General features: G+C 41.8%; 1 protein-coding gene across 1 annotated transcript in view; it reads right to left on the bottom strand.

Moving 5' to 3' along the window:
* Lmbrd1 (LMBR1 domain containing 1) overlaps nucleotides 1–13,455 on the bottom strand; it is an 80,412-nt gene extending 66,957 nt beyond the window's left edge. The window contains exons 1-2 of the mRNA XM_021171300.3: nucleotides 13,204–13,455; nucleotides 6,576–6,752 (exon numbers count right to left, since the gene is read on the bottom strand). Coding sequence (XP_021026959.1) covers nucleotides 6,576–6,752; nucleotides 13,204–13,263 — 237 coding nt within the window. The 5' untranslated portion in view covers nucleotides 13,264–13,455. The remainder of the gene's footprint in view (nucleotides 1–6,575; nucleotides 6,753–13,203) is intronic.
* Nucleotides 13,456–14,517: the final 1,062 nt, after the last annotated feature.

The raw sequence follows: 14,517 nt of genomic DNA, 5'->3' as shown, positions 1-14,517 counted from the left end.
GAATAAATGAATCTTGGAAAGAAAATACAGAGAGGGGGAAAAAAATTAAAAAAACTAATATACAGAGCAGAGCTGACAAAACCTGCAAGATGCTTAAGGCAGGCTCACAAGAACTGTGGGAAGGAAGACCAATCAAACACAAAGAGATGATGAGCAAATGTCAGAGGGGCCTGTAGGGCGGGCAAGGATTTTGCATTTTTCATAGAATAGAAAACAGTGAAGACCTGATGCAGAATCACAGGTCTGATTTGTGTTTTAAGAAGATTTGGATATTGTTGTGGTCAGTCCTCATTGTCAATGTGGCTATATTTAGAATTAGGTTGCAGACCTGATAGACTCCAGAGATTTAAGGAGGGAGGAAGGCACATCTTGAAAGAGGGCAGCATCATGGCTATGAGAGCTGGACCAGGATGAGGCACTCTGCTCACGTGAGTAAACTCCACAACATTCTCCACACACAGTGGAGTGTTCGGTCCAAGAACACGACTAGTGCACTGAAACGTGAGCTAAAGTCAGCCCTTTCTCCCTCCCTCATGGGTGTTCTGTCACAGTGACACAAATGGAACTTGTATTTTGAGCCTTGCTGCTGTGTTGAAACTCTTACTGAAAACCAGGAGAGGAAAGGTTTTAATTCCTTTACAGGTTGCAATCGGTCATAAAGTGAAGTCAGGACAGGAACTCCAGGCAGAAACTAGAGCAGAGGCCATGGAAGAACCCTACTTATTAGCCTGCTCTCCGTGGCTTGGGATGACCTGGTCGGCGGGTGCGGTGGCAGGGGCCGTGAAACTACCCACAGAGGTCTGGGCCCTTCCACACCAAACATTAAAAACTGCTCTATGGATTTGCCTATGGGACAACCTGGTGCAGCCAATTTCTCAGTCAAGGGTCTCTCTTCCCAGGTGACTCTTTGTGTCAAGTTGACAGAAACTGCTCAGCACAGTGACTGACACAAGTGTACTTACTGTACCTTTGTTAAAAACCCCTAAAAGCTAACTGAAATGCCTCTGCATTCATCCTTTCCACCTGTTACTTAAATTGCTAAACTTAAAAATGTAATTCAAATTCACCATTTATACAGGATAAAATCTGTACACTGCTGAGACAGAACTTAGGTATAATGGCAAGTAGACACTCCAAAAGTCATTTGATAACAGACAAATGTCAAGAAAAAATGGGAGATTTCCAAATGTCTACAGAGATAAAGTATCCCAATATTGACAGGAGCCTTCCACATACCCAATTCCCACAACTTAGCATGCTGGGAATAGCCAGTGGTTGAAAACTGTAGCAGAAAAATTTCTCATATAGTAAGCTCAAGATAAGTACATTCTATGCTAACTCTAACACAAAGGTCATCTGACATAGCAAGACCAATAGTGGTATTTAAATTATTTAAAGTGCTGCCCAATGAATGACTGAATGACCTTAGGACTTGCTGGGTTCTCTGGCAACCAAGAGTCCTTAAATTGGTTTTCCTTTTCCCATCCTGAAACAGATGGGTAGGAAATTTCAACTCTTCATGGGACCTAGGAACCCAGCTTAAGGTGTTCAATAGTCATAATATTCTATCACCCCATGAACTGCTTATAATTGCTCAGCTCAAAATAGTTGATACCTAGTTTATCTACTGACAAGATTATTCTGTCTGCCCAAGAGCAAGACAGAACTTGTGGTACAGATGAACCTATATCCCAGTGAACTCGTCTGCACCTTTGATTTTAATTAAGAAGAGCTCTTTATAACAAAAAATATTCAGTGCAGGTTGTTAAAAATAAAAAAAAAAATCAACAACAATAACAAAAACCTAGAGGCAATCACTGTCTAGAGGAAAGCTGAGAAAACATATCATCATAAATTCTTAACAAAAATACCATGTAAATACTAAAAACTAAGGTCTTTATAAGAGAACAAAAAACACACAGAGTTCTGGGGAGGACAGGGGACAGAAAAAGTCACAACCAACAGCTTTTAACTTCTATCTTTAAAACCAATGACAGGAAAGCATCCAAACGTACAGAGAGAAGCTGAAACTAAACAGGGCCTGATGCCTACTATGGCAAAGCAAGGAAAAGTCTATGGACCAGGACAAGGCTTTGCCCCATTGTCATAAGCACCCACTGCTGTAAGTAATCAGTCCTGTAAATACCCAGTGCTGCAAGTACCCACTGTGCTAAGTACCCACTGCTGGAAGCACCCAGTGCTGCAAGTATCTACTGCTGGAGCCCACACTGCTGGAGCCCCCAAGTGAATAATGAACACACTCGTGCGTATTAGCTACTCTGCATTGGGCTCCCTAGAGATTCCTTACACAAGGCAGATTAAAAAGAAATTTAATTAAGATAATCAAATCAGTGAACTAAAGGGTGTATTTTTCTCTTTTTGTTACACATTATACAAAGACTCAACAAGTTTCCCAGACAACCCCAGAGAGTAGTGCTGTCCTCAGTGAAAATGACTTAAAAGTTAGAACTTGGAAACTCCACAAAATCCCAATTTCAAAATATAAACTAGGAATAAAATATTTAATAGTAATTTAAGGCCAAATATTCATTGAAATTTAACATCTTTTAATTAATAGGTTCTTCTGTCTGACCACATTTTAAGACAATAGGCCAAATTGTTATTTTTTTAAGTACAAATTGTATAAAATAGATAATAGAGCTCAGAGCTATTAGTGCATTTGCCTTTATGTATTTCCCTGCCCAAGTATCTGATGGACTGCTGGAAAGACTTACTTTAGAAAACCTTCCTTCTATGCCCTTATTATATTTTATAAACCCTGGCCTCCCAAAGTAGAAATGAATGGGAACTTCACTTATTTAAACTCCAGAGGAATGGGGGAACAATCAAGAAGTAGGACTAGAGACTAATAAATTGGAATATTTCAGGAGGGTTATGAATTCCACAGATAAAAGACAACGAGGGTTCACATACATATTCCCTGTTCTTCAAGGTGACTTCAGAACCTCTCTGTCTGACCTGAAGCACAACACAACTCTCCGGCTCTCAGCCGCACCTCAAGAAAAGAATTCTAAGTCAGGAGAAATTCCTCTCTCTATGGGCATGTGGTAATGTCCCGAGAAGCTGGGCGATGGAAAGCGGGTGGTGGGGTACAGTGCTACAGGCATCTGGTATAGGAGAATCAGAACAATAATGATTATTCCGGGTAAAACAGTCATTTACAGACAGGTCTCACAGTTTGAATCTAAAGGATAGATAGATAGATAGATAGATAGATAGATAGATAGATAGATAGATAGATAGAACTAACATATTTAAACCTGATCTCAATCTCTATCTTAAGCAGACAGAATTATTACTTCTTTGTTGAGATACTTGTGATGGTTGGCATATGCTCAGCCCAGGGAATGGCACTATTAGAAGGTATGGCCCTGTTGAAGTAGGTGTGTCACTGTGGGTGTGGGCTTTAAGACCCTCATTCTAGCTGCCTAGAAGCCAGTATTCTACTAGCACCTCCAGATGAAGATGTAGAACTCTCAGCTCCTCCTGTGCCATGCCTGCCTGGATGCTGCCATGCTCCCTCCTTGATGATAATGGACTGAACCTCTGAACCTGTAAGCTAGCCCCAATTTAATGATGTCCTTAGAAGAGTTGTCTTGGTCATAGTGTCTGCTCACAGCAGTAAAACCCTGACTAAGACAGAAGTTGATACCAGGGACTGGGGTATTGCTGTGATAGGCCTGACCATGCTTCTGTTTGGAAGAATGTGGATTTGGGGACTTTGGATTTGGAAAGCAATGGAATGCTTTAAGTGGGGCTTAATGAGCCATCCGAGTAGAAATATGGGAAGACTTTGTTGCTGAGAGTAACTTGAACTGTGCAGACCTGGCCCAAGAAGGTTCAGTGGAGAAGAATTTCAGTATGTGTCCTAGAGAGTGTTTTTGTATTATATTAGTGAAGAATGTGGCTGCTTTTTGTCCTTATCTGAAGAGCCTGCCTAAGGCTAAAGTAAAGAGATTTAGATTAGTTGCTTTGAAAAAGGAAGTCTCAAAAGAGCCTGGTATAAATTCTGTTGGGTGATTACTAAAGTTCAATCTTATGAAGAACATTTTAATGGCAAGAAACAAGCTGAGAAAGGAAAAATACAAAATATATGGTTCAAGTATTAAAGGAAGTAGAATGGAGCTGGATTCTATGTTCTAGGAGTTAACAGATTAAGAAAGTGGGACTTTGGGGCAAGATCTCACCCATCTAAATTTAGGTCCAGGCATGGTGATACACACCTTTAATCCCAGGAGACTGAGGCAAGCAGATCTCTGAATTTCAAGAACAGCCTGGGACAAAGCAAGTTCTAGGTGAAGAAAAGCTTAAGTCCAGACAATAAGATAAAGGAAACTAGGATTCAAACCCAGAGTCCAAGGTTTGAGACATGCTTGGCAAGAGCTCTAAAAATGGCTCACATCCCAGTCAGAAGGAAAAGGCTTGAACTCTTGCTCAGGAATACAATGAAATCTCCCAAACTAAACTAACGCAAGAGCTAGAGGTGGAGCTGACTGGTAAAGCCCTGAGTCTAATATTAGCCTGGCACTGAAAAACAAAAACAAAGAGAATGAATCCAGACTAAATTTTAAAAAAAGGAAAATAACTACAATCCAGAAAAAGATGAGCAGTTTAGGCATGGGTATGAAAAATCAGCAGTATATAACAAAGTTCATAGCTCATAAAAACATTTACATTAGAAATTTCAAGATGAAAACATTTCCCTTAACATATAAAAACTCTCCATGAAAACCTAAAATCCAATCTGAGTTCAAACAATAATTACACAAGAGATAATTATATTGCTTCTACAGTATCAAAACACTGGTGCATTTTCATATACATATATATTAATTTCACAGGTTGCAGAGAGAAAACATCCTGGGAGTTTATAATTATGTACTTCCTGGATTTCATTATACTACTTCTAAATAAAAACACCCCAGCATTTTGATAAAGTCAGAATCATTTATCTAAGAAACAGCTGTATACCCAAACCCAATCAGTGAAAAACACAAAATACAGATTAAAGGAAAACAAAGGAAGAGAGCTGCAGACTATTGGCTAACCTGCGGAAATGTGTGTTTCTTAAAGGTTGTTTGTTCATCTTCCTCCACACATACTAAAATGAAAAAGACCTCAGGAGGCACAGAGCAGAGCTTCAATCTCTTTTATATTTTCAGACTGAACCTGTCTTTTTATTTTTGTTTTGAAGTGTTTTTACCCATAAATCCATGAATAATCTAACTACCTCATAGGGCTGCTTGTGAGTCAACAGAAGGCAATGTATGTAAACACTTGACATACAGACGCAGTACACAGATGTCAACTACCTCTGCAACACTACACTGTCTGGCACACACCAAGACTCCATTAATACTGACTGGGAGTCTGCCCTACAGGGAAAAAAGAAATTTTAGTTTCTACAACTGTCAAAATATATCTAAATATAGCCACAAAAATGTTATCAATTATTGATGTCATTTAGACCAAAATCAGAGGTTTATTAAAGCAGTACACATTACTGAAATTCAAAAATTATTACTTTATTCAAGTACCATGTGCCAGATACTGACATATGGTACCCACTTGACAGAGGCTTAATTAAGCTAATAAGGAACAAAAGAAATTTGTGTAACTGAAAGAGAACATCTTCCAATCTACGCCTTTCCTTTTTAAAATGAGGAAGCCAGAGTACAGAAAACTTGGCCAAAATTACTCAGCTCAGCCTAGCAGCCTCCTTCTGTACCGAAGACTATGAAGTACACTCAATGGTGTTCTGCCATTAACAAAAGTCAGTCTTCCTACACCACTGATTTGTGATATTAATGGGAATAAAATCAAATATGCCACCGAGGATTTATAAGATGCCCGAAAATAAAACCTCTTACAGTGAATATTTTCACATTAGCAAAATGGCTCCTGCTGCTGGCTGGGTGGCTGGACTGATGACTCTCATATAAGGCAGTTGTCTGCATCTTGTCCACCAGTGTGTATATTCATTGTTTTTTTGTTTGTTTGTTTGTTTCTTTGTTTTTTCAAGACAGGGTTTCTCTGTATAGCCGTGGCTGTCCTGGAACTCACTTTGTAGACCAGGCTGGCCTCGAACTCAGAAATCCGCCTGCCTCTGCCTCCCAAGTGCTGGGATTAAAGGCATGCACCACCACCGCCCGGCTGTATATTCATTTCTATACTCACTTATTCCCGATCACACAAGACACACACAAGGCCTGGAGGGGCTGCTCAGTGGGTACCAAGGCAAGGTGGTTGTGAAAGCAGCAACAGCTGAGTTTAGGTCCTCAGTAGCCACACACAAGCCAAGCATGGTCACCCATGCTTACATCCTCAGCACTGGGCGGGTGGGGGCGGAAGCGGAATCCCACCCACCAGCCTAACCTAAATAGAGAAGATGCCGGATGTCCTGCCCTGGACGCCTTGTGCCTCTGCACAGGCACTCATACACCTCAGAAGAGAGAAAGAGTCAGGAGAAGAAAACAAAACTCACTGGTTTGTTAAGTGAAACACCTGCTAAGTACCCACAAGGAAGAATAATCACATAGCACAATACTAATTACCTTGAATGTGCCATTTTGATTTTTCATGTAAGAAACCAAAAATATATCCACCGGCAGCAGTGCTGATGTGATCAGAGCAACAGCCAGTGAAAAAATGGCTGTCACAGTGGAGACAACTTCACTTTCCCGCTGACTCTGGTACTTCCGAACGTACACCCAGCAAAAGGCCAAAATAGCCTGAAACACAGCAAAAAGAAATACCTCATTACCTTATATATCCGTGAACATTAACATCAACATGTATGACAAGTTTATTTGGACAAAGTTTCTTTTTACATGTGTAAGGAAAATCTTTATTAACTTGCACAAGATAGGATGTTAAAGCCTATTTATGAAGGCAGTACAATTTTACTTCACTGCACACACCTTATGAATCACAGCGCACAATTGAATATACCCTCACCAAACATTATTAATAGTTACACACAATGTCATTCCCCAATATATCTCTCCATTCCAAAGGAAATGTGCCTGAAGTTCTCTTCCAATCTTATGGCTAAAGCATCACAGAACAGAACATGGATGGAAAATGATTTCTGCTATGACAACCCACAGATGCCATCTACCTGAAGGGTCACTGCTAATCAGCACACAGAAGCTGTAATCCAAATGTTCAGGGCATTAAAGAAAAGTCAGCAATGATAACAGAGTCATGCATTTATGTTTTCTAGTGAAAACCATCCCCAGAGGTAAAAGAGTTGACATCTCTAGCTAAGTGGCATTTGTGGGACCTCTCTAGTTACTAACAAAGATAGAAGGTCATGATTCGACATCATGAGGCAGCACTGGGATCATACAGGGAGGCCCTCTAAGGCAGGGAGCTGGGGCCATCTCCCAGGGATTCAGAATTAGAGGCTCCAGTGGGTTTTGAACATCTCCATAATTGCTATGTTCATTCATGGCAGTACTGGTCAGGAACTGTATTTTGTATTTACTCGATTCAGTGACAGAAGTTGCAGAAACACACTAGTGGTTCTCAGCCCTGACTGTGAGGCAGACCTATCTTTAAATACCTTTAAGCACCTCAACTCCATAAAGTCAACTAGCTTGTAAGAATCCTGCAAGCACCATGGCTTTAATGGGAGAGACATCTAAGTAACAGTAAAGAACAGTGTTCTAAACGAGACCTGTTAGAGAGTATAACTTTGTATAACTCTGAGAAAAACAAAACAAAACAAACAAACACCAATCTTAATGTGTACCCTCTATCTAGTTCCAAATCCTACCACAATTAAGATACCAAGGCTGGTCCCACTACAACTGAACATTTTGATTTGACCTACTGTAAATAATACCATTCTACACTCACAGGCCCTAACCACCACCACCTGGGATTTGTAACCACCACCACCTGAGTCTGTCCCTAGAGTTTTTGTCTTTTCTAGAGTGTCTCTGTGTAGGAATGTTACATCTCTGCTTTTAAGTTTGGCTTCTTTCACTTGGCTCAATGCATCTGGACTCGATCAAAGTTATACACCTGTCCCACACAGTGCTGCCATGTCAACTTTGTCATTTACAGAAAGGAAGAAAATAATTAAGTTTAAGGAAGCTAGACTTTAGACCAATAAATACATAAATAAATAAAACCACAAGAAATAAAACACCCGAGCTTGAACTCTGGTTTAAATGTTCAATATTTTTTTTTGTTTTAAGAATGTTATATCTCATAAAATATTATATTAACATGTAACGTATTTTAAAGTGAATTCAAAGCTGTTGTAAGCATTCCTCAAGTTTGTTCTGAACTCATTGGAAGCTGAGCCTTATCTTTCTGCACTTACAGTACTGCTTAGTTTAGTCTACATAGACTACAAGAAAGAGCTAATAGCATTCTTACCAAGCTGAAGGTGATAGGTATCACAGAGAGGCATGCATTAACCTCACATAGACAAGTTACAAGAGAAGCCAGGCAGAATCGACAAACAAGAGGTTTCAACTTTTACTACTTTAAAAGAACCCCAAATTTCACCTTTGGATTACGAAACAGATGACAACAGTAACTGTATCAAATGAGTCAACTGTCCCAACAAGAATAAAACATAAGCTGGGTGGTGGTGATGCAGGCCTTTAATCCCAGCACTTGGGAGGCAGAGGCAGGTGAATTTCTGAGGTCAAGGCCAGCCTGGTCTACAGAGTAAGTTCAGGATAGCCAGAGCTATATACAGAGAAATCCTGTCTGGGAGGAGAGGGGGAATAAAAGAAAAGACGAGAATAGAGGACTTGCCTAATGGGTTTTCAAGATTAAGTAAGCTGTTGTGTAGTACAATGCTTAGGAGATGGTAACTACTTAACAAACAGCACTGTTAAATTAGCCATTAACAAATAATTACTAGCTACAAAGTAACACCTCAGAGCATTTCATTTTCTTTTAAAAAGCTATTATTAAAAACCAAGGAAAGATTTTTAATATAGTTCTCCAATTTTTCGCAATTTGGGCTTAACTGTTCTGGCCATTTGGAATGTTAATACCTCCCTAGGTGGTTTTAATGAGTGGCCAAGGTTAGACCAATGGGGCATAGAAAAGAATCCTAAAGTGTTTTGTCAAACTAAGATGCAGAGTGGTTTCCAGGGAGCTTGTTAAGTGGCAGACTGCTTGGGTGGGATGGGGTGAAGCCATAGGCTGTGGAGTTCTAACAGATCCATAAGCAGTGCCCTCACTTTAAAGAACATGAGTAAATCTGATTTACAGATAGAGACTTGCCTCTGAAGTCCTGGAAAGCGCACGTGAAAGGTGGAGTGATGCAACTTCCTGAGGGTCTGGATAACTTAGTAAGGTGCTCACGGTTAACACAGAGAACAGATTAAGAGCATAAAGCACCAACTGTAATTATTCTGTGTGTGGCACAGGACACTAAAGTCCAATTGTTAGTCCAAGATCATAATCCAAAGCAAAAAGAGAGGCAACAATTATTTCTGAATCTTTTCATACACTATTGGCATTTGTTTTCAAAGTATAAAGTCCCTCAATACTATGTGTTTCTAGGACAATTTTTGGATATTCAAAATTTGAAAACTATTCTCATAATATGTTATTTGCCACTGTTCTGGCTAACTTTATGTCAACTTGACACACAAATTATGCCTCCATCAGATCCAGCTGTAAGGCATTTTCTTAATTAGTGATCAATGTGGGAGGGCCCAGCTCATCTTGGGTGGGGCCATCTCTCGGGTGGTGGACTTTAGTTCCATAAGTAGGCTGAGCAAGTCAAGAGGAACAAGCTGTAGGGACAAGCCAGAAAGCAGCACCCCTCCATGGCCTCTGCATCGGCCCCTGCCTCCAGGTTCCTGCCCTGCTTGAGTTCCGTCCTGACTTCTTTCAATTAAGAACAGTGCTGTAGAAATGTAAGCTAAATAAACCCTTTCCTCTTCAAGTTGCCTTTTGGGCATGGTATTTCATCACAGCAATAGAAACCCTAACTAAGACAGACATTTTAAAAATGGATTATGATCTTTAAAAAAATTCTGACATTTGGGCACATGATTTAAAGGGGATTTCGTGGGGACTGCTGGCATATTATCATGAAACAAGACCCTAACTGTCCTTGCTTTTGCCTTCTTCACCACTACACACAAATACAACAACAACAACACAACTACTTATTACTTTGTTTGATGAAACAATAAAAATTCATTTTATTAAATTTCAACCCGTAAGTTTTGACCTCTGTTCCGTAAGATAAAAAAGGACGTATAGAGGCTGGAGAGATGGCTCAGAGGTTAAGAGCACTGACTACTCTTCCAAAGGTCCTGAGTTGAAATCCCAGCAATCACATGGTGGTTCACAGCCACCTGTAATGAGATCTGACGCCCTCTTCTGGTGTGTCTGAAGACAGCTACAGTGTACTTACATATAATAAATAAATAAATCTTAAAAAAAAAAAAAGGACGTATAATGTCCCACTCTATACACTCTATAGCAAAGTATGATGGTGGTTACCAGGCAAGGCTCCTTAAAACTCTCAGAGCTGAAAGCCAATCTTCCTGACACAACAGCATTCTTTATTTGAAAAAACAACTGAAACTAAAGTGACTTAGACTTTGGTTTTTAGTGGTACTTCTCAAATGAACAAAAATGAAATATCACTTATAAAACCTACATGTTGGTGTCAGAGCTGAGCTTGTTCCTAAGACCCATAAATAGAAGGAAGTTGTCCTCTGGCCTCCACCCACACATTGCGGTGCACTCTCTCATGCATGAACACATGCACACACACACACACACCTGCACTGACCCCACCCCAGCCCCAGGACAACACACATACAAACCATACAAATGAATAAAGTGTAATTTAACATATATTTTTTAAAGATTTATTTATTTCATATATGTGAGCACACTATCGCTGTCCTCAGAGACACCAGAAGAGGGCATCGGATCCTCATTACAGATGGTTGTGAGCCACCATGTGGTTGCTGAGAATTGAACTCAGGACCTCTGGAAGTCCTGTGTCAGTGCTCTTAACTGCTGAGCCATCTCTCCAGCCCTAAAGTGTAATTTAAAACCTCAAGCTTTTGAGTGACATTTAGAAACTTGGAAAGCTTGAACACAGTAGTATGAGCTTGACAACTTTTTAATACTTAGGACTTCTCAGGACATTTCTGACCAGATCTGTGTTTAATAAGTATAATATATGATGTTGCCTAATTCAGTATATCCATATTTAGGAGATGAACTGCGAGTTACCACTAGCTCCTAAGTAGCGAACAGAGATCACAAAACAGAGCCAGGAATGGGCAAAAGCTCCCCTCAGCACTTAGTCGGACTCATGGCCTTGAACGTAAGGGAAGACAAAGCTCTCGGTTTTAGATTGCACACAGCCACAGAACCTGAAGAAACTGGTTCGTGCTAGCTTTTGGTGCAATCACAAAGAACATCTCCAGTTACCAAAACAGTCCTCTACTTCTGACTAGGTTTTGTACACACACTTCAACCAAAATAACTTCCTTCAAGACAGAACGAAAAGCAGACATGAATACAGCTCCTTTCTAAGAAGCCAAGCACTAAACAGACAGTAATTTTTGTTTGGTTGGTTGGTTTTGTTTTTTGTTTTTGTTTTGTTTGTTTTTTTGAGACATAGTTTCTCTGTGTATCCGTGGCTGTCCTGGAACTCACTCTGTAGACCAGGTTGGCCTTGAACTCAGAAATCCGCCTGCCTCTGACTCCCAAGTGTTGGGATTAAAGGCGTGGAACTCACTCTGTAGACCAGGCTGGCCTTGAACTCAGAAATCTGCCTGCCTCTGACTCCCAAGTGCTCTAACTCCCAAGTGCTGGGATTAAAGGTGTGTGCCACCACTGCCCGTTTAATTTTTAGTAAATCACATTCTGCACCTCGCAATGGTACTTCTCTACTCTCGGGTTGTTCCTGATGCAAGGCCACAAACTATCCAAAGGCTACTTTTCCACTGGTACTTTCGTTCAACAGTATCCTCTCCCAAGTCCTATTTCCCTTACAAAATCATATTTTCTCTTTCAATGCTTAAAATCTCTATTTCCTAACTTATGATCAGCCCCCTCTTAAAAAGCCACTTGTTTGTATCCTCCTAGATAAGACTCCTGTATCCACAGTAAAACTACTGTGCTTTAAATGCTTTTTAATTAATCAAGATGCTCCAACTATACGTTCCTGCTGGCAACATGCTTATTTTTCACTAAACAAATGGGCTGGGAAAGCCAGTGAATTCTCCTAGTACAGGGCTAGATAGCCTCCCTCCAGGACACAAGCTAAGCATGGCCCAGTGCAATGGGATTTGTGAAAGTGAAGGGAGCATGCCAGTACTAAGACTGAATCTAGGGTTCCTGAACATGCAAGTGTCGTGTGTGTGTGTGTGTGTGTGTGTGTGTGTGTGCGCGCGCGCGCGCGTGCGCTACCTGATGAAAAACTGAAAAACTTGACTACCTGAAGTAACTACCCAAGTGTCAGTATAGGGAATCTGAAAAACGACATCAGATGAGTTTCAAAATGTAAACACTAAGTGACCATAGGACTGAAGTCTTTGTAGAGTGGGGAAGGATTTGACAATATGAAATGTCATAAGAGAAGCAAACTAAACGAAGTCAGAAAGTAACAACCAGGTCACTCTGAGTCATTACAGTTGGGTTTTGTGCACCCAATGATCAGAGAAGTCTGGAAAAGAAGGCACCGGAGGTCAGACAGGTAATAACCTCCCGCCTGGCCAAGCTGCTCTACAGCGTTCTAAGTGGAATGTAATACCTAGAACGTGACACTCACGTCATCAAGGCAGAATCGCACAATGGGCGCGGGGAAACAAGGGGGAAAGGAGGCATTTAAACAAATAAACAAGTGATTCTGTCAGAGCCCAGGAGCCTGGCTCAGAGGCGGCGAGGACTCCAATCCAAGCCGTGATCACGCCTTTCTCCACCCTGAGGGTCGCTCGTCCCCAAACCCACCCGCCAGCTACATTCTCAGACGAGAGACAGAAGCTGGCTGAAGTTAGGAAGGAGACCTCGGAGGATCAGCGCCTCTTCGCCTTCCTCGGGGGACCCTCGCGGACCCAGCAGAGAGCAGGGCCTGCGAGGAGGGTTCCCCGACAGGCGAGGCCAGCGCTGGCCCGCCCTCCTCCTCCTCCCACCCCCTCACCCTGGGAGAACTCGGAGCGCCTCCCCTACCAGGAGCAAGAGGCCGAAGATGCACCAGCCGATCACCAGCTCGGCCGCTGCCGCCGCCATCTTCGCTTCCGGTCCGGATAAGCCCAAAGGGGAGGGGAGGGAAGGGACGGGACGGGACGAAGAGGGACCCGGAACTGCGCAGCCTAAAGGTTAAAGGGGCGGAGGGGCAGAGCAGAGGGTTGCCAAGGAGACCCGGCCCGCGAGCGTCCCCTGGCGACCAGCCGAGCCGAGGCGGGGCGCACCCGACGCACCGTGACGTCACCACGCTGCCCGCCCACGCGCGGGCTGCGTTCCACTCGATCTTGCTGGCACTCTAGGAGCTTTACCCAGGCAGGGCTATGTCTGTGCCTCTGAATGTAGAGTGACATTACGGGTTTTCATTGCTTCCAAAAACAAGGTTTTGATCCCATTATGCAATCAGAAGACATCCTGGTGCAGGAATGACTCAGAATAAAAGAATGTCATCTGCCCAGATGACTTTATAATTTACTGTTGACCAGGTCACGTCATTGCTTGACTGGGCACTGTGTTACCACGTGATGTTTGTTTTGTTTTGTTTTTTCCATCTGCGCGTACCTGTGAATTTCCATGATGGTTTCATACAATTAAAATGTCCGAGTCTATGAATTGTAGCTGCTAATAATATGCTCAAGTGAACAAAACAGAGATTGTTGTAAATCTTATGTGAAGCTGAGGGAAAACCTGGGATGCTTGCCTGGGTCCCGTGGTGTATTAGTGTATATTTAAATTGAATAAACAAACCCTGGCGTGATGTTTAGTTTTGATTGTGGACGTTTGTCTGTGGGCTTGATACAATGCAGAACCATCTGGGAAGACTCGGTGGCAAATTGTCTAGACTACATTGGCCTGTGGGCTTGTGAGGGATTTTTTTCTTTAATTGGGCTGAGGTGAGAAGCCCCACCCTGAATGTGGGTGGTAACATTTCCACATCCCTGGACCATAACTGAAGACTTACTTAGCATGCATGCATAACTCATTGCTGTCTGTGCTTGACCTTGGATTTGAGTAGCCACCTCTAGTTTCTGCCGTCTATAACATCACCACAACAATGGGCTGAAACCTTGCATTGTGAACTCAATAAACTCTTCCATCCTGAGGACACTAAGACACTTAGGATGCAGTCAAAACAGTTTATGAATGAACTCCATCGTCGCTACAGTTTATTCTACTGTGATATTATTACTCACCTTGGTCTCATATCTGACTGGAAGTCTGCAGTAGTTAAGGCTTGGGTAGAAGTGTCGAAATGAGAAGAAAGTGGAAACAGAATGTGTCTTATATGAACCGGTCCCA

The sequence above is a fragment of the Mus caroli genome, unplaced genomic scaffold, assembly GCF_978045245.1.
Source record: "Mus caroli unplaced genomic scaffold, Mus_caroli_1 scaffold_1, whole genome shotgun sequence".
Classification (NCBI taxonomy): Eukaryota; Metazoa; Chordata; class Mammalia; order Rodentia; family Muridae; genus Mus; species Mus caroli.
The sequence above is the reverse complement of the archived record's forward strand: the minus strand, read 5'-3'. Positions and strand labels throughout refer to the sequence as shown.